This window comes from Bos taurus, chromosome 6, assembly GCF_002263795.3.
Source record: "Bos taurus isolate L1 Dominette 01449 registration number 42190680 breed Hereford chromosome 6, ARS-UCD2.0, whole genome shotgun sequence".
Classification (NCBI taxonomy): Eukaryota; Metazoa; Chordata; class Mammalia; order Artiodactyla; family Bovidae; genus Bos; species Bos taurus.
The window spans coordinates 70,143,796-70,169,344 of NC_037333.1; the positions used below are offsets into that span (position 1 = coordinate 70,143,796).

The 25,549-nt window shown below is 42.9% G+C and overlaps 1 protein-coding gene across 2 annotated transcripts in view; it reads left to right on the forward strand.

The window, feature by feature from the left end:
• The first annotated feature begins 22,896 nt into the window (after nucleotides 1-22,896).
• KIT (KIT proto-oncogene, receptor tyrosine kinase) overlaps nucleotides 22,897-25,549 on the forward strand; it is an 87,358-nt gene continuing 84,705 nt past the window's right edge. Inside the window, exon 1 of one of the 2 annotated variants that reach the window (NM_001166484.1) lies at nucleotides 22,897-23,065. In NM_001166484.1, the coding sequence (NP_001159956.1) occupies nucleotides 22,999-23,065 (67 nt within the window). In that variant the 5' untranslated portion in view covers nucleotides 22,897-22,998. The remainder of the gene's footprint in view (nucleotides 23,066-25,549) is intronic. The other variant, XM_005207937.5, reaches the window with a different exon arrangement.

Here is a 25,549-nt window from a genome sequence, read left to right on the forward strand (position 1 = left end):
ATGACATGCTGAAGTCTCTATTAAAATCATCTAGCTCTCAATTTCATTGAGGTTATTTTCGTTCCCCAGTTCCTCATGCCTTCTTGTCTCATCCTTTGTGGATTTTATGAATATGAATGTTTGCTCGAATGTCAGCACACTTTGTCTGTTTTGTTCACTGCTGCAGCTTCAACATCTAGAACAGTGATTGGCACATATATGTAGTGCTGTGACATAAAGGCTATCCCAGGGACAGTTCTAACCTGATGTACTAAAACTATAGATGCACAGAGCCATGGTTCTCACAATATAGAGTTTGCAAACTGGCATTGTCTCAGCTAGAAGTGTCCTACAGAAATGTTTTTGTTTAATCTGGGTAGTATGTTAAATTGTTCTAAATGAGTTACGTGCTTGGTAAGTCACTTTAGTTGTGTCCAACTCTTTGTGACCCCAAGAACTCTAGCCTGCCAGGCTCCTCTGTCCATGGGATTCTCCAGGTGAAGAACACTGGAGTGGGTTGCCATGCCCTCCTGCAGGGAGTCTTCCTGACCTAGGGATTGAATCCGTGTCTCTGCCTTGGCAGGTGGGTTCTTTACCACAAGCACCACCTGGGAAGGCCTTAAATGAGTGTGCTATATTTAAAAGTTGGGATATCACATAAAAATCCTGACTCCAACCTTTCTTGAAAAGCCAGAAGATCTAGCCACATGGGAACCTCTGCCACATGGCACAAGGGGCTGAGGCTGGCGAGAAGCTGCCCTTTTTGGAAGTCCGTGTCCCCTCCATTTGCTTTTACTAACAATTCGTGTTGACCCAAGGATCCTGGGGATCCTGCCCCATTGTAGTCATCCTGAAAATAAGTGGGATTTTAAAACTAGATAAATACAGAATTTCAGCAGCAAACCCTTCAGGAATGTAAAATCAACTCAGGGAATATTTGTGCAAGATTGAGATGTATTAGGCCTGATTGGTCCTTCAGAGATTCTTCCAAAGTTCTTTGCCAGTGGTGCAGTAGGTTATTTATTACTACAGTAATAAATAATAGAAATTTTGTTTGCTATTCTTGAGATTTTCTTTGTTGTTAAATTCTAGGCATGGTGTAAGAAGCTGAATGGATTTTTTCCTCTTAGGATCAAGCTAACTCAGCTAATAAAAGCTATGCAAGGATACCCTATGTTCCCAAAGAAAGGAGGAAAAAAACGGGCATTATTTAAACCTTGTCCGGGCCATATGCCTTGACAGTTGACAAACAGCTTGTACCTGGACAAGTCAAAGTGTTTATTGTATCAATTGATGATGAATTAGCAGCAGAGGATCACCATCACCATCATCATCATCATTACTGATGAAATCTGAGTTTTAATCCAGGCATTTGAAAACAAGTGAAGTGCCCATATAATGTAACCAATCGTTCGAAGTTGATATAAAGAGGTTCAAGTTACATTTGATCAGTAAGTACTTTAGCCTTGTCTGTAATCAGGGTCAATTTGACAAGGGATTTACTAGATCTAGAAATGAAGAGTTATTAGCCTAAGCAAATCTGGGCTGATTTCAAAAATGATAATTATGTTTATGATAAGCACTTGGCTTTTAGAATGGTTTTTTTTGCTTCCATCCTCTTATTGTTTTGGTCACTATGGGGAAAAAATAGGACTGATGAGGGTAAAAACATCCAAGTACTGCAGAGTTTGATTTAGCTTAGCAATTAGATACATTTTTATAAGTGCTACTAATTGTCCCCTAAAATAAACTAGAATGCTATGAAAATGGATGTCACAGTCTAAAATTACTCATCTATTTCAAAATCTAATTCATAGCTTCTACTTAAATGTTTACAGATTATAGTTAAAAAAATAAGAACTATTAAAATTATAAAATGTGTAAGTATAATTTATGAGGAATGTATCATTCATGATTTAATTAAGTAGCTCATTGCAGCTGTTCAGGTTCATTTCTGAACAAAAATATCCTGCATCCAGCAGTACTATTAAAGACCAAAAGTTTTACCATGACAGGGTTTGCTTTTCCTTCACCTTTTTTTTTTCTGAAAGTGTGAAGAAAATAAAGAACACAAGAATCTAGAAAGCTGGAAGATAACACTTTTTAAAATGTGGAAAAAATTAATAGAAGCATAGCAGTGCTCCATGTTCAAGCCCGGAGCCTTGGAATGGAATTAATGTGGAGTTCCTGGTATGGCCCACATTGGCTCCCCAGCCTAGAGCAGCCAAACTTAAGAATCATTGAGAATTGTTGATGGGGCTTACTGAAAATATACATATGTCCAGAGCCTCAGACTGCTTAGTTCTAGGTTCAAACCTGGAAATATGTAGTTGGTAAGGTCCTCAGGTATATCTGTGGCTTCCCTGGTGGCTCAGAGGTTAAAGCGTATGCCTGCAATGTAGGAGACCTGGGTTCAATCCCTGGGTCGGGAAGATCCCCTAGAGAAGGAAAAGGCAACCCACTCCAGTATTCTTGGCTGGAGAATCCCATGGACAGAGGAGCCTGGGGGGCTACAGTCCACGGGGTCACAAAGAGTCGGACACGACTGTGCAACTTCACTTTCTTTCAGGTGTATCTGATGATCCATATAAGGGAAGTGCTAGTCTAGTTCCAGGGGCTTTGAGAGATAGTAGAGGGACCTGAAATGTATCCATCATCCTGTTACCCAGTAACTTCAAGTGAGCCTGGAATCTATGTTCTGAACCAGGTAAGAGACCTCTAGGCTAATTCAGTCCTTATATTCCAGAGTCTCAGATTCCAATGCCGAATCCAAGGTGAATGATGATAAGGGGACTGGAGATCAGAGGGCTTGGAATCTAGTCTTATTTTTGCCTCCAACCAATTGTGTAAAATCAATCTCACCTGCTTTATAACCATCTATAAAATAAAGGAGGTGGACTAAGTGGTCCCTAAGACCAGGATTGCAAATTGGTAGCCTCAGGCCACATCCAGCCTGCAGATTGATTTCTCTACATGATGTTTGAAAATAAAAGTTGGTTAGTTTCCCAATAGGGAGATCCCTTGGCCCCAAATCTAGATTTTCAGCTTCTCTTAGAAAATTGGAAATTCTGAGCAAAAATGGGCCCCTGATTCCTACCCAGGAACTGTTGCCTGGTAGGGTAGGGTTTGTTCCTTTTAAAAGAGCTACAACCTCTTATATCCCAAAGGTAACCACACTTCCTACCCACCAGTCTGCTCTTACATTGTTTCTGCTGGGCGCCTGGAGGTTATGGAGCTGTTGACTCTTGCCTCTAGGTCATTCTCAAGACTAACAACCTTTGTCGGTAGATTGCATCCTAGGAGTGGGTCCTTTAACCAGGCTTAAGTCTAACTGGTACCTCAGTAGCTACTTGGTCCTCCTTAAATTTTGAGTCAGGAAAGCAATCTCTGCTGTTCCATTTTTAGGGCCTAGGGAGTTTTTAAGAGAGAAACAAGAGAGTAGGAGCCTGAAGGAATGTGGCGGCTGCTTCTTCATAAAGGATTTGAAAAGCTGAAATTTCTCTGTTTACAAATTCCTAAGTACAATACACCCAAGTGGGCCTTATTTAGGCCAAATGTTTGTATCATGGGTTATGTGCTGTTCCACCAAGAGTAAAGACATTGCTAAATTGCCAGGTTTTTGCAAATTATAATGAAAATTGTATGGCACTGAGTCCAAAATCCTTGTACCAATATAATAATTACTGTATGACTGGAGTTACTGAAAGGAAGTGGCTTTTCTGGGAAAACAAAAGTGGGAAAAGTTCTGTTTTGCTTTTTAAGCATCTTTAGCCTAAAGGTGGGATAGTTGGGGTTGAGGGACTTGGGGAAATGCTGTTGAACTGATATAAACTTGATGGTAAAGGAATCAGATCTCACAGTTATTGGCAGAATTGACCTATTTAAGACATGTGTTTTTCATACCACTTACTCCTAAACACCTTCAAAATACACAAAATGCCAAGAGTGGCCAGTGTAGACAATAATCTCAGCTTCCTCAGGCAAATTACTGCCCAAAACACACCCCCTATGATCAATTCATTCAAGTCAAACATTTCTTGGTTCCCAATTATGGGCATAAGTCTATGTTATAAAAATTGTATAAAATTTGAGCCCAGAAACTAGTATATACTACAAATATCTATGTAAGTGACCAAAAATACCTACTGGATGTTTTAAAGGATTCTATTGTTGAGAAAAGAATGGGAGAAGGCTATTATTTAGGTTGGGCCTAGAAGGATGGGTTGAATTGGACAGTAAAATGACAATGATCATTTAGGTAATGGACCTAACAATAGCACACATGTTTGAGGAGCCTTGAATGGTCTGCTATGACTGGAATGAAAGCTTCTTGGGTGATGAGGGAAATAAAAAGAAGTGAGAATTGGCAAGAAATAAGGCTAGAAAGCTAAATTACAGCCAAATCTAGAAGGGTTTGAATGCCATGGTAAGGCATTGGAGCATTATTTTTAGGGAAGAGTGATATTCATCGCAGGTTTTGAGACAGGCCTTGAAATTAACATACTTTTATTTTAGAAAGATAACTCTCCTTGCAGAGTGCAGCATGGATTAGAGAGGTAGGGGAGGGGTAGTGGCAAGAGACAAAGTTGTTTTGAGGTTGAAGGCAATGTCACCCCACTCCAGTACTCTTGCCTGGAAAATCCCATGGACAGAGGAGCCTGGTAGGCTGCAGTCCATGGGGTCGCTAAGAGTCGGACACGACTGAGCGACTTCCCTTTCACTTTTCACTTTCATGCATTGGAAAAGGAAATGGCAGCCCACTCCAGTGTTCTTGCCTGGAGAATCCCAGGGACTGGGGAGCCTGGTGGGCTGCCATCTATGGGGTCACACAGAGTCGGGCACGACTGAAGTGACTTAGCAGCAGCAACTTAAATATTTGTTATTATTTTCTTCCTGAAACTAAAAGATAAAATATGTATTAATTTAGGTTTTGTCCAATGATGTGGTTTAATGTTAACTTAATATTAGATTTGAGTAAGAGATCACCCAGGAAATTGAATTATTTTGTTAAAATAAAGGATGTGTGCATGCTAAGTCACTTCAGCCATGTGCTACTCTTTGATACCCTATGAACTGTAGCCCACTACTCTCCTCTGTCCATGGGATTCTCCAGGCAAGAATACTGGAGTGGGTTGCTATGCCCTTCTCCAAAATAAAGGATATATGTTATTTTATCCTAATACTCCTTTTTATTAAAGTATAGTTGATTTACAATATTATGTTAGTTTCAGGTATACAGCATATTCAGTATTTTCACAGATTATATCCTATTAAAGTTATTACAAGATAATGGTTATAATTCCCTGTGCTATATAATATATCCTTGTTGCTTATCTATTTAATACATAGTAATTTGTATCCCTTAATCCCACACCTCTAATTTGGCCTTAACCCCTTCTCTCTCCTCTTTGGTAACCACTAGTTTGGTCTCTATGTCTGTGAGTCTGTTTCTGTTTTTCGTATATACTCACTTGTATTATTTCTTGAATTCCACATATAAGTGACATCATACAATATTTGTTTTCCTCTAACTTGCTTCACTATACATAATATTCTCTAGGCCCATCTACATGGCTGCAAATGGCAGAATATTATTTTTTATGGCTAATTTCCATGATATATATATAGAACACATCTTTAGCCATTCATCTGTTGATGGACTTAGGTTGCTTCCATGTCTTGGCTACTATAAATAGTGCTGTTATGAACATTTCGATGCATATATCTTTTGAAATTAGTGTTCTTATTTTTTCTAGATATATACCCAGGAGTGGGATAGCTGGATAAAACAGTAGTTTTAGTTTTAGTCTTTTGAGGAATCCCCATACTGTTTTTCATAGTGGCTACATCAATTTATATATCCTAATATAAAGATCCCTTGGACTTCAAGGAGATCCAACCAGTCCATTCTAAAGGAGATCACCCCTGGGTGTTCTTTGGAAGGACTGATGCTAAAGCTGAAACTCCAATACTTTGGCCACCTCATGCGAAGAGTTGACTCATTGGAAAAGACTCTGATGCTGGGAGGGATTGGGGGCAGGAGGAGAAGGGGATGACAGAGGATGAGATGGCTGGATGGCATCACCGACTTGATGGACATGAGTTTGGGTGAACTCCGGGAGTTGGTGATGGACAGGGAGGCCTGGCATGCTGCAATTCATGGGGTCGCAAAGAGTCGGACATGACTGAGTGACTGAACTGAATATAAAGATCCAACCAGTCCATCCTAGAGGAAATCAGTCCTGAATATTCACTGGAAAGACTGATACTGAAGCTGAAACTACAATACCTTGGCCACCTGATGAGAAGAACTGACTTATTAGAAAAGACCCTGATGCTGGGAAAGATTGAAGGCAGGAGGAGAAAGGGACAACAGAGGATGAGATGGTTGGATGGCATCACCAACTCAACGGACATGAGTTTGAGTAAACTCCGAGAGTTGACAATGGACAGGGAGGCCTGGCGTGCTGCAGTACATGGGATTGCAAAGAGTTGGACATGACTGAGTGACTGAACTGAACTGAACTGAACTGAATACAAAGAAAGCTGAGCACTAAAGAATTGATGCTTTTAAACTGTGGTATTGGAAAAGACTCTTGAGAGTCCCTTGGACTGCAAGGAGATCCAACCAGTCCATCCTAAAAGAAATCACTCCTGAATATTCATTGGAAGGACTGATGTTGAAAAGCTGAAACTCCAATACTTTGGCCACCTGATGTGAAGAACTGACTCATTAGAAAAGACCCTGATGCTGGGAAAGATTGAAGGCAGGAGGAGAAGGGGATGACAGAGGATGAGATGGTTGGATGGCATCACCAACTCAACGGACATGAGTTTGAGTAAACTGCAGGAGTTGGTGACGGAGTCCTGGCATGCTGTAGTCCTGGAATGCTGTAGTCCACGGGGTTGCAAAGAGACTGATGTGACTGAGCGACTGAACTGAACTGGATATACTCTCTCATTAAAAACTAGTATAATTAAAAAAACAACAATGGTTCAGTTATTTAAAAACTTCCCCCTCCTCCTTATGAATTTCCTAGGGTCTTTTCCTCTTCCTCTTTTTCACCAATTCTAACTAAGCACTATTGCAGTACATTGGAGCAGTATTACAAAGTCTGGGCATTATTATGGAGATAGTAATATTTCAGATATATTTTGGGGGCCTGGGTGATCCTAGAGATACCTGTTCTGTCCTGCTATCAATAGCTGAGAATGTCATTAGACATATGGGATGAAAACTATCAAGTCAAATGTGGTAATAAGTCAATAAACAAAAAATCTGATCATGACAAGAGGTAGGAATGTAAAAGAAACATTACCCACTGAGAGGAAGGAAAAACATAACATACACACTAATATTTCTAGTATGTTTTACGTTGGCCCATTAAATATGGAACCTGTTTTGGCCTCATGGAAGGATGGATGATTTTCAGTAGATTCCGCCAATGATAGGCCTTTGAGGATTTTGAAGGGGAAAGGTAGCCCTTATGTACAAAATACAATTACAACCATGTGAAATATCTTCTTGCTGGGTCTGGTACTACGGCACTGCACTGAGATACTTAAAATTTCAATTCTTGTAAAATATGGAAAATGACAGCTGATAAGGACTATAAAGCTGCTTCATGAATTTCACATAACTTAGAATACAGTCTGCCCATTGAGATGCAAGGCTGAAGAAAAATTCCATAGAATGAGGAAAGGCTGCACTTACTATTTCCTTCTTTGGCCAGTACTTTTTATTATTTCTGGAGAACTATACACAAACTGCTTTATAAGTTATTTTCATTCAATATAACTACTGTTAATTACAAATCAGTATTATCTTCATAAAAATAATACAGTCTTGGACTGTTTTAATTGGAAATAGAACAAAGAGCACTAAGTACACTTACAGAGTTCACATTTTTGAGCAAGTAGATGTCACTTGCTTCCAAGTTCCTAGGGATGCCAGTGAGGGACCCTAGGGCCCTATGGCAGCAGTCCTCTGCCATGCAATCATAAAATACACAGCAAACTTAAGAGGATCTGCTCCCTTTCCACCCATACTCCATGGCCAAGTTTAGGGCCTCCAGAGCTAGACAGGCTTGGGTTGCTTAATAGCTGTGTGATCTAGAGCAAGCTACCTAACCATCCCATGCCTCAGTTACCAAATCTGTAAAATAGAGACAATAATCTCCTAGTGGGGGTTTGAGTGTTAAATGAGACAATTCATCCAAAGCAAAGTTTATGTCCCCTAGTGGGCAAAAGCATCCTTTCCCCTTGACCAGTGATTTTAATAGGGTACTCAGCACACAATGAGTGCTCAAAATCCATTAGTTATTATCATTTTGTATGGTCATTGTATTGTCATTAAGGGCTTCCTTGGTGGCTCAGATGGTAAAGAATCTGCCTACAACATGGGATACACAGGTTCGATCCCTGGGTCGGGAAGATCCCCCGGAGAAGGGAATGGCAACCTACTCCAGTATTCTTGCCTGGTGAATCCCATGGACAGAGGAGCCTGGTGGGGCTACATCCATAGGGTTTCAAAGACTCAGATGTAACCGAAGTGATTTAGCACACACATGTTGTCATTAAGGAGCAGTAACTTAAAAAACCTCTTTGTTTCTTTGCTCGGCCTTGATGAGAACATGCAGACAAAGGGTCAAATGTGTGGAGAGGGGAAGGATGAGCCACAAACTGGATCACCAGCTCCTGGAACTTTTGTTAAATGTAGTGATATTTTTTTTCTGCCACTAAGGAGAAGAAGGTGACCCACCCCTTGGCTTCTTCTTGATATTTTCAGATTTTATCAGGCTCGGCAGATGCCCAAGTAAAGAGAATGTTGTCACATTACCAAGCCTGCTGTACAGGAGAAGGGAAAACTATAACACGATTAAATCATTTGCATGTTATTCTACAAGTTGCGCTCTGGTGAACCACGTCATCCGTGAATGTAATTTTCATGTATTTCTTCACCTCTCACCTTCTACCACCGCTATTACTTAACCCACTGACCCAGATAGCTGCTTATTAACATTTAATACATGTCGAAATGTTAGTGGGCTTTGAACAAAACGTGAACAAGTTTCTGACTTGCTTTTAGCTCTTCGCCCTTGAACCATTACATGAGTAATTCTTTACAGCTCTGCTCTGCCATTGCTATAAACATGGCACAGATATTTTTTTTTAAAAGATAAAAATGAACAATTTATGAAAAGAGTTGTCACCCCCAAGACATGTAAGCTTTCATTCATTTACTGAATGTTGATGAGCCCCTATTATGGTGGATGTTCTGTGCTAAGGGCTCAATGAGTGAATGTGGTGGTGGTTTTCCAGTCGCTGTTCTGGTGGAAGCAGGGGATGGGGGAGCTTGGGAGACACAGACAGGTAAATGGGTGATTATAATACAGAGTGAGAAGTCCTAAGACCCAAAAGGTGTGTCAGCAGTCACACCAATTGAAACACATGGTAGGGCCCCTAACTTAGCCTTCAGGGGTTAGAAATGTTCATTGCCTCCATTCAAAAACAAATATAAAGAAAATTATCCCCATTATCCTCATAAATAAAGAAATCAGTAAAGTAAGTAAGTGGATAGGTCAAATGGATGATAAAAATACAAAACTCTAGGGATTTCCTTGATGGTCCAGTGGTTAGGATTTTGCGACTCCATGCTTTCACTGCCAGCCAAGGGTTCAAATCCCTAATTGGGGATTTGATTCCACAAGCCATGTGGTGCAGCCAAAAAAATAACTACAAATCTCTGTCTGACTGATTTCACTTAGTATGATAATCTCTAGGTCCATCCAGAAACTAATACAACATTGTAAATCAACTATACTTCAATTAGAAAAAAAATTCAGTCGAGGGGGAAACTGAAAGTTAGTGACATCTGAAGTGTGTATGCTGGGATATGCAAAATGCAAAAGTATTTGAGGATAGGAATGTTTAATTTGACATAAGTATTTATTAATTCCTAAGTTTCTTTCAGAAAATACTTGACACGGCTAAATTTGGCAAATAGCAACTTTAAAAAAAATTTTTAAATGATGCATGAACCGACTTGAATAAATGTTCAATGAGTACAAAAAGAAAAAGGGGAAGAAAGTGAACCTGCCTACTTCGTTCCCCCTTCCCCAAATCTACCCTCCTTGCCTGAGATGAACAGTTAACAGTTTGATGTGTATCCTTTTAGAAAAGTAGTTCTATATTAGGTGGAGCCATCTAAAACTGCTCTTTTAGTTGATCAAAATGGTCAAATGATCAATACCTTTGCAGGACGCCACCTAATATTTAGTCATCTGACACGTCCTACTCTGTGACTTGCGTTTTTCTTTAGCAGCATATCTTTAAACGCTATGTGAATAAACAGAGATCAACTGTATTTCTTTGTCATCTAACATCTCTACAAGGATCATTACAAAAATAATCTTGACATGACAGATTAAGGCCGATGATGGTGGAGCTGCTGGGAAAATTACTCATAATTTGCTACCGTTTGAAAAATAAACGGCTCGCCTGAGTTCAGCCTGACCAGAAGACCGGTTCTTTCTAAGGGGCCCAGTGTTCCTGGGTAAGAAGCTTTTCAGTTTGCAAACAAAAGAATGGCCCATCCCCTCCCCTGTGTTAGGCTGGCTCTTGTTGCTTCTTGTAATTTACCTTTCAGCCACCCAGCGTTCTCCCTCTGCACTGCCCGGGCTCCAGGCTGTCTGGGAGAGAGGCTGGCTGGCTCCAAGACCCAGAGCCCATAGTCTGCAACTCAGACTAAGTTTTTGTGTTAACAACAAATGTTAACTTGGTTTCTGATGATTGCCGGAGTCTTAGGCTAGTACCCTATCCTCCTAGATTGTCGTCTAGTATAATTTTTCATAATTGCTATCTTTCATAATAATGCCCTCAGAAGGCAATTTGAGTGGAAGTAGCCTTGGATTTATGATCAGAAAACTTGCCTTTAAGTGTCTGCTCCATTGTTTATTAAAATGGATAGACTTCGGCCAAATCGCTTCTCCTCATTGAACCACAATTCGTTTTAATAGCTATAGAATTAAGATAGTTTAAAAAAAAAAAAAAAAGATCTCTCATTTATTGGGTGTTTACTGTATACCAGGTACTGCTTTCAGCACTTTGCATATATTAACTCACAGCCCTATCAGGTGGTTGGGGTGATATTTTAACCCTATTTTACAGATGAGAAAACTGAGGTGCAGAGGTTAAATATCAATAACTTGCCAAGAATCACATAGCCAGGGAGCAAAAGGAATGAAAGCCAGAGACACAGTACTTAAAGAAGTTTAAAGAGTATGGGAGGCTTTAGCATCTCTTCTTAGGGCTTTCCAGGTGGCTCAGTGCTAAAGAATTCGCCTGCCAATGCAAGAGGGTCATGTTCAATCCCTGGTTTGAGAAGATCCCCTGGAGAAGGAAATGGCAATCTACTCTAGTATTCTTGCCTGGGAAATCCCATGGACAGAGGAGCCTGGCAGGCTACAACTCTTGGGGTTACAAAGAGGTAGAAATAACTGAGGGGCTGAGCACACACACACACGCTCACACACATAGCATCTCCTCTTGGCCACAAGGGCAAAGAGTTGGTGTTTGTTTTTTTCTTTTAACTACTGTCCCCATATCAGAGTCATCAACATTTTGGAGCTGGACATATTTCTGGAGAATCTCAGAAGTATGTCAAGGGCAAACCTCTCATGTTAAGCGAGAAAGATGCTGGGCCCACAGCATTTAGGGTAGCTGAGTCAAGTTTAAGCTTGCTGATGAGCTTGTCGGGGCATAGATCTTGCTGCTCACTATTCTCAGTCATTCCCATGGTTTTTCCCACTTGCTTTAATACCACAAACAACTTAAAAAACCAAACACTGTTTATTGTGGAGAAAGTTAAACATCTACAATAGTATAATGGGCCCCAGGGGTCCCACTACCCAGTTTCAACAATCATTAGCTGCTTGGCCAATCTGGCTTCCTCCGTATTCCCACTCACTCTCCACCTACCAGCCCTCATTGGATAATTTTGAAGGGAATCTCAGGCATTATGCTAAGTCACTTCAGTTGTGTCCAACTCCCTGTGACCCCACAGACTGCAGCCTGTCAGGGTCCTCTGTCCAAGGGATTCTCCAGGCAAGAATACAGGAGTGGGTTGCTATTTCCTCCTCCATCAGGCATCACACATTTCATCATAAAAAGTTCAGTATGTATCTAAACTATAAGGACTCATTTAAAAAAATATTTATTGAAGTATAGATGATTTACAATATTGTGTTAGTTTCAGATGTGTGGCATAGTGGTTTGGGTGCGTTTTTTTCAGCAGATTATATTCCACTAGGGGTTATTATAAGTTGTTGGGTATAATTCCCTGTGCTATACAGTAAATATTTTTTGGTTATCTATTTTATGTAGTAGTTTGTATCTGTTAATCCTATATCCCTAATTTATCCCTCCTTCCACCTCCTTTTCCCCTTTGGTAACCAAGTTTGTTTTCTGTGAGTCCTCTTCCATTTTGTATATAGATTCATTTGTTTGTTTGTTTTTTAATTTCACATATAAGTGATATCATATAGGGCTTCCTTGATAGCTCAGTTGGTGAAGAATCCACCTGCAATTCAGGAGACCCCTGTTCAACTCCTGGGTTGGGCAGATCACTGGAGAAAGGATAGGCTACCCACTCCAGTATTCTTGGATTTCCCTTGTGGCTCAGCTGGTAAAGAATCCACAGTGCAGAGACCTGGGTTTGATCCCTGGGTTGAGAAGATCCCCTGGAGAACGGAACAGCTACCCACTGCATGGACTGTATGGTCCATGGGGTCACAAAGAGTCGGACAACACTGAGCGACTTTCACTTTTACTTTATAGTATTTGTCTTTCTCTGAGTTATTTCACCAAGCATAATATTCTCTAGATCCATCCATGTTGCTGCAATATTTCTTTTTTTTTTTTTAAAGGCTAAGGACTCTTTAATATTAGCACAATGCTATTATCTTAAAAATAACAATAATCTCATCAAACAGCCTATCAGGGTTCCAATTGCCCTCCCCATTTACCACTCACTTAGGCCCCTGGTGGCTCAGATGGTAAAGAATCTGCCTGCAGCGTGGGAGACCCAGGTTCGATCCCTGGGTCGGGAAGATCCCCTGGAGGAGGAAATGGCAACCCACTCCAGTGTTTTCTCCTGGGAAATTCCATGGACAGAGGAACCTGGCAGGCTACAGTCCATGGGGTCGCAAAGAGTCGGTCATGACTGAGCAGCTAACACTTTCAACTTCTTTTAAAATAGTTAATTTGCAGCAAGCAAATTTTGAACTTTCAACAAGTACAAAAGACTGTGGAGGATACAGAGATGGTAGGGAAAAAAAATCCTTACCGTTTGGTTCTGAGCAGTTGAGTATGAAGTTGAAAACCCACTATCGAAGTGAAATAAACCATATGCAGAGGGAAGCAGCACAGATAGATGTTTGCTCATTGGTTCCGTGGGTTCAAGTCCATCTCCACCACTTACTAACAAGGTGGCCATAACTAAGTCACCTGATCTATCAGTGCCTTCCTCTCCTTATCTGTAAAATGGGGCTAAAGATAGATTGACCTCTAAGGGTTGCTTGGAAAAGCAATGGGTTAATACAGGCAAACAGATCAGCACATAAGCATCATAATTACTCAACAAACATTATCTATTATTATTAAATCTGGAAGTAGTTATGACCCATTAATAAGTCTTAAAGGCATTCTATAGTAGAAAGGTGGGGAGTTCTGGTTATTATGCCAGGAATAATTATAATACACAATAATAATTACTATGGATGATGAGGATGAGGATGAGGATGAGGATTTTGGCCAGGATTTATTTTTTTTAATGTGCAAGTCAATTAAAGTTAATTGTCAACCACAATTTGCTAGTGAGTTTGCACTTGCATCCTCTCTCTCTCTCATTCTCTCTCTGGGTTCACACCCTCCTCCAAGCTGAGGACAGAAGGACTCAATCCCTGCAGACACATCTCCAAGACGTTTCTGTCTTAAAGGGCCCAAGGGATAGAAGAGATCTGATTCCGAATTGAAATGAGGTAGCCATGGCGGAGAGGTTGCTGTAATCTTTATGCTTAGAGTAACCATTCCTCCTGGATTGTTTGGTTTATGCCTGTTGTCCCTTTTCATTCTTCAAAGTGTCTCAGGCCCCTTCCTCATGCTCACCCCTACCCTTGCCTGCTCTGTATATACCCCATCTCCACAGTCACTTTAATCACTGGGGGCCAGCAGACAAGCCACAACCAGAGACACTTCTGTCACTGGGAACGGTTTCTGCTACAGCACTGGAGTAACAAGGACCATGTTAGTATTGCTATCCCTTCAATCATGGAAGTAGTTTTTATCAATCAAGAATGAAGGGAGTTTGAGAGTAACATGTACACAAGACTATATATAAAATAGGTAAACAACAGGACCTTCTGTATAGTGCAGGGAGCTATACTCAATATCTTATATAACCTACAATGGAAAAGAATCCTAAAAAGAATATATACATATATAATATATATGTGTAACTGAATCATTTTGCTGTACACTTTATAACACAACATTTTAAATTAACTATCCTTCAATTAAAGAAAAAGCAAAGAATGAGGGAAAGGTCCCTAATCTGAGATCATTTCGTTGCAAATTTCAAGACTGCTAAAAAGATTAAATAATTCTATTCTTTCCCTCCCTCATCAATCAGGATACCTGATTTATATGTATTCTTTTTTGTGTGTTTTAAATACTTTTTTCCTCCTGGTATTTACTTGATCATTTAATACTTTCTATCTTAAAGCAAGTTTTTCTTCCTCCCTTTCTCCTGCAACGTGACTTCTTTATCAGAGCCTAAGAAAAATGTCAAAGGTGAAAAGGTCATGGCATTTAGTGCGTGATTAAGACAAACTTGGATTACACAAATTTATGACAACAATAATAATTTCAGAAAAAGAAGCTAGATTTCTTGGAGCCCAAATAAAATTTGGTAAAATAAAACTTAAAGAAAAAGGCACCCTGCTAGACGCACATTTATTAGTAACTCCATCTTGATGACATTCAGTCCCTACTGTGTGTATCACAGCTGTGTCTTGTGCAAGGCCTTCACTGAGACCCACAGTTGAATTACAGCACAGTTTCCTCAAAGAATGTATTATTTAGTGGAAAGGCTATGACAAGGTTACAAATAATTCTAATAAAAGGCAAGGAAAGATATATGACTTCAGAGATGCCTGAGCCATGTGCTGAGGAGATTTATGGAACACAAATGTGACTCTTAAGTTTAGAAATACTTCTGATTCTGGGAAGTAGCAAGGATTTAGATAAGAGGCCCTATCGAGTTGATTTTAATTAATTTATTTTTTTTACAGAGACCCAGGAAGAGTACTTGCTGTTAAGTATAATAATCTTTTAGTTTCATCTTTTAAGTATAAAAAGTATATATATATATATATGTGTGTGTGTGTGTGTGTGTGTGTGTGTGTGTGTGTGTGTTAATTTCCAAAATATATAAGTACTAAGTACTAAAATACATGAATATGTATATATTTATATATACATATAAATGACTTCAGGATTTAAAAATTGACCCCCAATCCCCTAGAGGAAGAAATGGCAGCCCACTCCAGCATTCTTGCTTGGGAAATCCCACGGACAGAGGAGACTGGCGGGCTATACTCCATGGGCCCACGAAGAGCGGGACTTGATTGAGTGACTGAACACAGAGAGGCTCTCTCTACCTACTCTGCCTGCCTGGCTTGTGGGATTTCAGTTCCAGCCCAGGGATCGAACCAACTGGCAGTGAAAGCACTGAGTCCTAATCAACTGGACCACTAGGGAATTCCCTAGATTCTATTTTCATCTCCCCTTTCCCACCAGCTGGATCTTTCAAATCTCCCTCTTCTGGTGTTCTCACCTCACCCTACAAACTGCTCAAGGCTTCCCAATCTCCCTGTGGTCCTTTGCCTCATCCCTTCCTTTTTTTATACCACTCAATTTCTTGAAAATGTATCTAGCAATAAATCCTTGGCTCCATCTCTTCACCCCTAATGTATCATTCAACCCACTGCAGCCTAAATTCTGGTGTCATAAACTCTGTGTGTGTGTGAGTGTGTGTGTCTAGGTGTGTGTCTGAGTGAGAGAGTATGGATTTAGTCACCAATAACCTTGAGGTTGAGTAGGGAGGTGACTTATCACAGGAATTATGTACCAGGGTATGGAATCAGCCTGCCAAGGGTTTGAATCCTGGTGTAAATTTAGTGTAAGTTACTTAACTTTCTTGAGCCTCAGTTTCCTCATCTATAAACTGAGGGTACCAAGAGTACCTACCTGGTAGAGTTACTGTGAGGTTGAAATGAGTTAGTTTCTATCAACATAAAGAATTTGGAACTTGCTAGGTGTTGCCTGGAATGTGAAGTCAAGTGGGCCTTAGGAAGCATCACTACGAACAAAGCTAGTGAAGGTGATGGAATTCCAGTGGAGCTCTTTCAAATCCTGAAAGATGATGCTGTGAAAGTGCTGCACTCAATATGTCAGCAAATTTGGAAAACTCAGCAGTGGCCACAGGACTGGAAAAGGTCAGTCTTCATTTCAATCCCAAAGAAAGGCAATGCCAAAGAGTGCTCAAACTACCACACAATTGCACTCATCTCACATGCTAGTAAAGTAATGCTCAAAATTCTCCAAGCCAGGCTTCAGCAATACGTGAACCGTGAACTTCCAGGTGTTCAAGCTGGTTTTAGAAAAGTCAGAGGAACCAGAGATCAAATTGCCAACATCTGCTGGATCATGGAAAAAGCAAGAGTTCCAGAAAAACATCTATTTCTGCTTTATTGACTATGCCAAAGCCTTTGACTGTGGGGATCACAATAAACTGTGGCAAATTCTTCAAGAGATGGGAATACCAGACCACCTGACCTGCCTCTTGAGAAACCTATATGCAGGCAGGAAGCACCAGTTAGAACTGGACATGGAACAACAGACTGGTCCAAATAGGAAAAGGAGTACGTCAAGGCTGTATATTGTCACCCTGCTTATTTAACTTATATGCAGAGTACATCATGAGAAACTGGGCTGGAAGAAGCACAAGCTGGAATCAAGATTGCCGGGAGAATTATCAATAACTTCAGATATGCAGATGATACCACCCTTATGGCAGAAAGTGAAGAGGAACTAAAAAGCCTCTTGATGAAAGTGAAAGAGGAGAGTGAAAAAGTTGGCTTAAAGCTCAACATTCAGAAAACGAAGATCATGGCATCTGGTCCCATCACTTTATGGGAAATAGATGGGGAAACAGTGGAAACAGTGTCAGACTTTTTTTTTGGGGGGGGGCTCCAAAATCACTGCAGATGGTGACTGCAGCCATGAAATTGAAAGAAACTTACTCCTTGGAAGGAAAGTCATGACCAACCTAGATAGCATATTGAAAAGCAGAGACATTACTTTGCCAACAAAGGTCTGTCTAGTCAAGGCTATGGTTTTTCCAGTGGTCATGTATGGATGTGAGAATTGGACTGTGAAGAAAGCTGAGTGCCGAAGAATTGATGCTTTTGAACTGTGGTGTTGGAGAAGACTCTTGAGAGTCCCTTGGACTGCAAGGAGATCCAACCAGTCCATTCTGAAGGAGATCAGCCCTGGGTGTTCTTTGGAAGGAATGATGCTAAAGCTGAAACTCCAGTACTTTGGCCACCTCATGTGAAGAGTTGACTCATTGGAAAAGACTCTGATGCTGGGAGGGATTGGGGGCAGGAGGAGAAGGGGACGACAGAGATGAGATGGCTGGATGGCATCACTGACTCGATGGACGTGAGTCTGAGTGAACTCCGGGAGTTGGTGATGGACAGGGAGGCCTGGCGTGCTGCGATTCATGGGGTCGCAAAGAGTCAGACACGACTGAGTGACTGAACTGAACTGAATTGAGGTGTCGCGATTTCCTATTATGATTACAAGGCAACTGCTGCATTTCTATCTTATTTGACCTTCTTAAGAGATAGGCAACACCTGAACACACCCATGCCCCTGAAATCTCCTTGAGCCATAGCTCTCTCTCTTTGCCTTTCTGACCCTTGCTTATCAGGATCCTTTGTCAGAACTTTTTCTGCTTATCCCTTAAATGTGGGCGTTTCCCTAGGTATGACATCAGCCCCCTGTTTTCTTCCCGAGGGACACTGCATCGGGGTGATCTACTCCATCGGGGTGATCTTATCCAAACCCTCGGCCCCCACCACTTCGCTATGGCCAGGACCCGTGCTGAGCTCCAAGACTGCACGTCTAGCTTACACAGCACCCATGGGCACCTCACACCCACCAGGCCCGACTCCACATCCTTCACGTTCCATTATAAGCCTGCTTCTGTGTCTTGCTGAAGGGAAGCACATTGGAACTGACATCAGAAATCCGTCCCTCTTTCCACTCCCCTTTCACAGCACAGTTGGGGATCAAGGTCTAAGGTCTGCTCGGTATTTCTTTTTCACCCTTTCTCACCATTCTCACCTCCATTAACTTAATCCAGTTCACCACTCTTCTTGTGGATCACCACATTAGGCTCCTGACTATTTTCTCAAGTTTTGGCTCCTTTTCATTTACCCTTCACTGAGTCTTCCCACTATCTTTCTAAAATGTAAATCTTAATCACTTCTGGCCCCAGAGTAGTCCTGTAGTGACTCTTCATAGCTTCATTCTTCATCAGAGGATGAAGTTCATGGTTCTTGGCAGGAATGATTCTTGTTTATCTCTGTGGTCTCCCATTCCTGTAAGGCCCTGATTCCCTGGCTGTGCTGCACCATACACCCTTCCCTAGCTGTGCTGTGATGAACTACAGCGTGGTTCATCTGCCTCATGCTGGTTCCGGCCTCTAGCCCTTTGCACGCCTGCTTTCTCCCTCTCCCTCTTGGCCCTCCTCTCTTCTGCATGACTCAGAATCTGCCAACTCTTTGCGGGAGCTTCATGAGGCCACTGTACAATATGATCAAGGATCTCCTCTGCATTCAAAATCACCCTGGGCAGACTTCTTTTAGAGCACGTATAATAATTTCATCTTTGACCCCCTGATGTGTCCCTCTTCTTTCTCTGCAAATCCCATGAGGACAGCATCTGTGTCTTGTCCAACTCCACATTCCTAGCACCAAATAGAACACACTTAGGTGTTCAACAAATACTGCATGAAAGCTTGTACTAAGAGCACACATCATCTTCTTTTGTCCTCACTAACTCTGAGTATTATCATGAAAACAGAATCTACCAATAAAGATCATATACTCATTTCTCCCACTTGATCGACTTTCAAATCATTACTGGAAAAATAGGGACTATCAAGGAGCAAATTTGAAAATGATTGTCCCCTCAATGTACTAATTCCATCTTTAGGAATCTATCCTAAATAAGTGATCAGAGGCAGGGACGTTTTATTCACCAAGATCATCACCAAGTAATTTATGATAGGAAAAAAACTGGAAAAAATAAAGGAATGATGAAACATCCAGAATTATGGTACATATATAGGGTTGACTGAACATTATATTACCATTATATGGTATGTTTCCAAAGAATTGATAATGATTTGGGACAATGCTTGTGTTATGATTAGTGAAAAAGCTAGATAGAAACCTACCAAATATTGTAAAATCTTAAATCATACAATGAAAAAAAGAAGTTAGAATAAACAGAGAAGAAAGATTCAAAAGAAACATAACAAAATGAACCCTTCGGTAATTATACCTTGGGTGATTGTTGTTTTGTTTCATTCATTATCATTTTTGGTATTTTCTAAATTTTCTACAGTAAGCATCTTTACTTCTACAATCAGAAATATAAAAAATTTCAAATTACAGATTTGGGCTGTGTGAGGCTATAGTGAACCTTTCTGGTTCTCTTTGTGCGGCAACATTCCTCCTCAGTTTTCCTTTGAGAACACAGCCCTCCACATTCTGAAGCCTTGTGATGTGGATGAAGTGGGCCCCCAGCCCTGGCTCCAGGGATAGGCATGTGACCCAGGCCGGGGCATGTGACCCAGGCCTGGCTGATCCTTATGTTCCATCTGTCTGGTTTCAGTGACTGGTTCTAGATGAGCATGTGACTTAAGCCAAGTCAGCACTTTTGTAGGAGATGTTCCTGAGGGCAGAAAAACTCTGCTTGCATCTGCAATGAGCTGTAAGTCTAGAGCTGCATATGAAGTCAGGAAAGCAATACAGGGAAGCATTGCTAAAGGATGGAGATGAAAAAGAATACATGTGTGTATGCACATGCGTGTACACACAGACATACACATCTTCAAGTCCTGATGACTGAGCTCTTAGACCTAGGAAAGTCTGGAACATCATCATCCCTGGACTTTCCAGTTATCTGAGCTAATAGGTTTTATGTTTTTGTTTGCATAAGTCAGTTTGAGTTGAGTTTCTACAACTTGCAATCAAGAGCCCTCACTAATACAATCATGAAAACAATAAAAATATATAAAGTATAACTCATGAAAGGGTGCAAGGGCTATCACAAAATAGTGCAGAACTGGTCTCACACATGAGATGTAAACTATTTCCATTATTGTAAATGTTTCTACTGGACACGATCTAAAACCTAGTGCATTCCATGGCATTTCACTCATAGCACCTTCTACATGCCTCCTTTAGGACAGAGCTAGCAGAGGATATTTTGAAAAATAGCTAATAACCCTAAAGGCACTAGGACTGATGGTTCTCTGCCATGCCTGGCCTTAAACCTTTAATTGCTATATCTGAGGAGATTTGGGGTGTTCTTAAGGGGAGTTGGGATGAGAAGGTGTTTAGGGAAGTAGTGTTTGTTTTTCTCAGTACAGAAAGATTTCAATATTCTCCCAACCAATATGGCCACCCTGGGTATATACAGGCTGAACATGGACCCTGTTAACAGATATTTTAGTTTCTTATTGGGGTATCTGTTTTCCCTCCTGGAATGAGAATCCTCTAGGCAGAGACGCCATCTTATTGGTTTTGTAGCATATGCTTACCTAGATGCTCATAGGTGTTTTTGAAGAGAGAACATGAATGATAGTCCAGCATTGTATAATTCTCTATTTTTTTTTTTTTTCTGGATAGAAGTTTCCTGCCTAGAATTAAATTGCAATATGGTCTCTTTTCTCTTCAATCTTCTGAAGACTTGTTATCCTCTCCAATATCAGTTGATTGAAGAAGAAAATTGTAAATTTTCTCTCTCAGGCATAATGTTGATATTTTAACACATAGTGATTTTTCTCCCCACTATGAAATGATTTTAGAAATAAATCAAGATCCCAGAAACTTATCATTGCTCTGAGTGGTACCTTATATCTCTGTCATTTTCAGAAAAAGATGTGGTCTGATGGTCCTGAGTACAGTACCCTTTGAATTTCAGTCATCCCATAGCTGTGTGACTTGAACCTTTTGCTAGGACATTGGACTGTGGGTTCCCACACTTGACTCTAAGGATTGTGGCGGGGTGCCCACACCTGTCTAAGAACAATAGTCCTCCCAGTGCCTAGTTCCTCCTTGCTCTCCATAGACACTTAAGTGCTTACTGAATAAATAAATATATTTAAAGAGAGGTGATCATATATCATATTGATCGAGTAGTGATAATTTTTAAGTGATTAGCTAACTTTGAAAGTTACATTTCTTAAACCAGTTTAGGCCCTACCAACATGGAACAAGGGAGCTTTCAGTATGAAATAAGGGGAGGAGGAGAACTGGTTAATGATAAATTTTGGCTGCTACTTTAGAGAAGAGTCTAAATGCATCTAAATTATTCCACAGCTCTTTCTTATGGGCACTTTCCATTTATTTTCCATTCTGAAGAGAATGGAGAGGTGTCTTACTGATTTATTAGAATGCAGAGGGAAGACTCATCATACCTGGAGTCAATCTTAAAATGGCTGGGTCTCCCCTCTTTTAACTGTGTGATTTTGGGCCACTTTTAGAACTGAAATAATAAATCTACCTACCTCACAAAGCTGTTATTGTGAGCATGAAATAACATTCAGCATAAGGAGGAACTATAAAACCCTACACAGATACTGTTGTTTCCTTGGGTAAAGCACTTCCTAGGCCGTGAAAAACTTGGCTTAAGAGGATCATTTTACTATTGTTCTGCTCTTGGTACAGGCTAGGGCAGCTAAGAGGAACACAAGAATCCCCACCCTTGTAACTACCTTCTGATAGAGAGGCACAGAAAGAGTACAAGGGGGAAAAAAAATAGACGCTCAGAGGGCTTAAAAGTACAAGAACTTTGGCTCAAAAGGGTTTGAAAACTCGAGCTCGCAGAGTAAACTTCACAAGGCCCCTCCCTACCCCCAAAGCCCCAGTCTCCAGAAAGGTCTCGGCAGAGGCCAAGCCGACCAATAGAAACCAACTGTGCCCTTACAGATTGAGGAGCAGGTGCAGAAACTGAGCATTAAAAATTACCTACGCCTGGGCTCAGCCTTCTACCGCAGCTCCTGTAGCCACGTTTGGTCCTCCTCGAACAACAAGAATACAGAAGAATGTCGGGGCCCAATTCCGCTCCCCCCAAATTCCTGTTCCCCGCACCCCTCCACCACCAGCGGCGTCCAGCCTCCTCCCTCGGGAGCTTGCTTGAGGGGCGGTGGCGGACCTTTATTGTCTGGGGAGCATCTGCCAGGTGGCGGGCCGATCCCCTGATGTGCGCGTGGTGCCCAGCTTCACAAAGCGCGCGGCGGGCAACACCACTCTCGTCCGGGAACATCACCGGGGAGGAGAGGTGGAGAGATGTATGGGCTCTGGGGTCGTGAGCGCGGGGCGAGGGCCGACGTGCCCAACCACTCCCCGCGGGCTCAGTCCCCCGGGATCAGCACCTCGAAAGAACAGGGGTCAGACACCGCCGCCAGGGAGCTAGACCCAGACCAAGGCGAGGAGGGGCGCGCAGAAGGGGCGTGGCCGCCGCTCAGGGGGAGGGCGCTGGGAGGAGCGGCCGCGGCTTGGCGCTCGCGGCTCTGGGGGCTCGGCTTTGCCGCGCTCCCGGCACTCGGGCGAGAGCCGGAACGTGGAACAGAGCTCCGGTCCCAGCGCAGCCACCGCGATGAGAGGCGCTCGCGGCGCCTGGGATTTCCTCTTCGTTCTGCTGCTCCTGCTCCTCGTCCAGACAGGTGGGAGGACGCTGCGGGTACTCGGACCGCGCCTCCCCCCTTCCCCCCCCGGCGCAGCCTGTGCCCGTTAGGGTCCGAATACGTTGGGGTGGCTGGGGAGAGCCGGCTGCCGGTGCGTTTCAGCCTCGGGAAGATTCGGGGCGGCCCCGGGACTCTACTGCGCCCTGCCCTGCTCACCTGCGCCGGGAGCCCTCCTCAGCCGGTGGTGGGGGCGCTGAGCTGCGAGTCTTTCAGGAAGGCGGGCGGCGAGGGGCTTAGGCTGAGGGCAGCGGGTTGTGTGTGAGTTTAGGGCTGCTTTTGTGAGGAGGGCGAGCTGAGCGGGGTCAGAGGCGGGCGGCGAGGGAGTTCTCACGCAGCGCGTTATCTCCGCCGGCTGAGGCGCGGCGGTTGCATCCTTTTGTTAAAAGTTGTGCGTGAGAACCGGCCCGCAGGTTCTCAGCCGCGTCGAGGGCGAAGTTGTAGGAGAGCCTTTTCTTTGCTCTGCAGCGGCTGCTTTCCAAACCGCGGCGCTCTTTGTGCCCCAGAGCTGGGGACGCACCCGCTGCCTCCTCTGCTCCAGGCGCCACTCTGGACCGGAGTCGAAGGCTGCGGCGTCCTCGGGTTCCCCAGTTATGCTTTTAGCAGGGGGGAGCGTGCGGCTCTGTGGCCGCGAACCTGGAGGTGCGGCTTCGGAGACAACTTGGGCAGGGGTGTGGAAAGCAGCCGCTAGGTTGCAGACTTTGCTTTTGTACATCCCGTGCCCGAGGCTCGCCCCTTTCTGCCGCGTGCCGTTTCTTTCCTGCAACGCGCCTCGGAGCGGCTGGTGGCTGCGTTTGCTGCCTGCTCCCGCGGGAGACAGGGATGGCGCGCATAGACATTGCGGTCCCCGACCCCAGCCGCCGCCCACGCCCGGCCAGAGTGCCCGGCCAGGTTGACTGGGCTCTTCCAGCACCTTCGGTGTGTGCGACCTCTAATCGCAGGTCCCTGTTTTCTTTGGGAATATTGAGAATCGCAACACAGCCTCTCGCGTGATTTACTTAACGGCTGCCCGAGGTGGGGGGTGGGAGATGGAGTGGAACTTTCAGCAAATCTTACTTAAATCTTAAAGCTGTTGTGAAAATCGGTTATATCTGCGCGGGAACTTGGGTCTTCAGGTGGAGTAGGAGGATTTGTAGACTCCTGGAAACCCTCAATCACATTCCTGCCCCCTCTCTCTTTTTCTGGGTGTCTCTGGTGCGCAAGCGAGTGCAAGTCGCCCAGCTAACCCCCTGAAGCTCTGCTATTTCCCACGTCGTTTTGTTTTTTTTTTTTTTTTTTCTAAACCCTTAAGGCTAACTTGATGATGTTAGGATAGAAAGTGAGTCTGAACTGGAATTCAAGGGCTCCAGAGGAAGCATCGCTATGAACTATTGTGGAACTGCCTCGTCAGTTTTCTGACTGCTGGTCAGTTTTCCCATAAAATCTTAAGGCATTGTGAGGGCTTTCCTGTGGGGGAAGAGAGGTAGGAAGGATCATGACGAGTGGCCGGGTTCCGGTGGCTGATTTGACCGCCTAAGCTTCAAATGAAATGTTTGGTCCCTTACATCTTGGTGCCTTGACATTTTAATTAATTTCATTTAAGACATGTGCACTGGACCTGATGGGGGCACGAGAACTACCACACAGACTGTTTCCCATTTTTTGGAAAATTAAATGAATAGCTTCCTTCTTCCTCAGAATTAGCCTGCTCCATCCTAGAGAATTTTTTTGGCAGAGGGGATTTTAAGGTCTGGCTCGCGGGGGGCAGTGTGGGATAGTGACAAAGGCTCGTGCTGCCTTTCTGGTTCTTTTCTCAGCTTTTATTGGCTGCGTGCCATTGTGCCAGTCCCTTAAATTCAGGGGAGCACAGCGTCCTCCACGGGGTAGTGAGGGGTCTGCACCATGAAGGATTCCTTGGGTCCCAAAGTCTCCTCTTTCAGTGTCCTGAGCATAGACTGTCTACTTCTGAACTCTTACCCTGAATCCTTCCTGCCTTCTTGAAATTCCACTGCCTCTCCTGGTCACAGAGACTCCTTGGTAGTACCCCACTCGTCTGCCTCTGGTTAAAGCAGCAAGGTGTGTGTTCTCTCACATGCTTGCCTGTAGTTTCTCTTTGAAGGAGATGCCCACTCTGCAGGATCCTCCATTTCCGCCCCCCCCCCCCCCCCCCCCCCCCCGCCTCCACTGCAGTGTTTACAACTCCTGTACCCAGCAGGATGAACCTGCAAGGAATAGTGAATCATACCCTGCCCTCGTTCCTGCAGGTGTGAGGCTAGAGTCATCCTCAGCAGCTGGACACAGAACATTCTGGATTATTATCCTGCTGGAAATAACATGACGCTTTTATACAGGAAACCCAGATACTTCATTTATGCCCTTTCTGGTCTCTCCCACCCATCCACACATTTTTTTTCCTCAAGACTTTATAAATCACTCATGCTTTGTTATTGCAACATGTTTTTCTAGTGTGCCTTAAATTTCGCATTA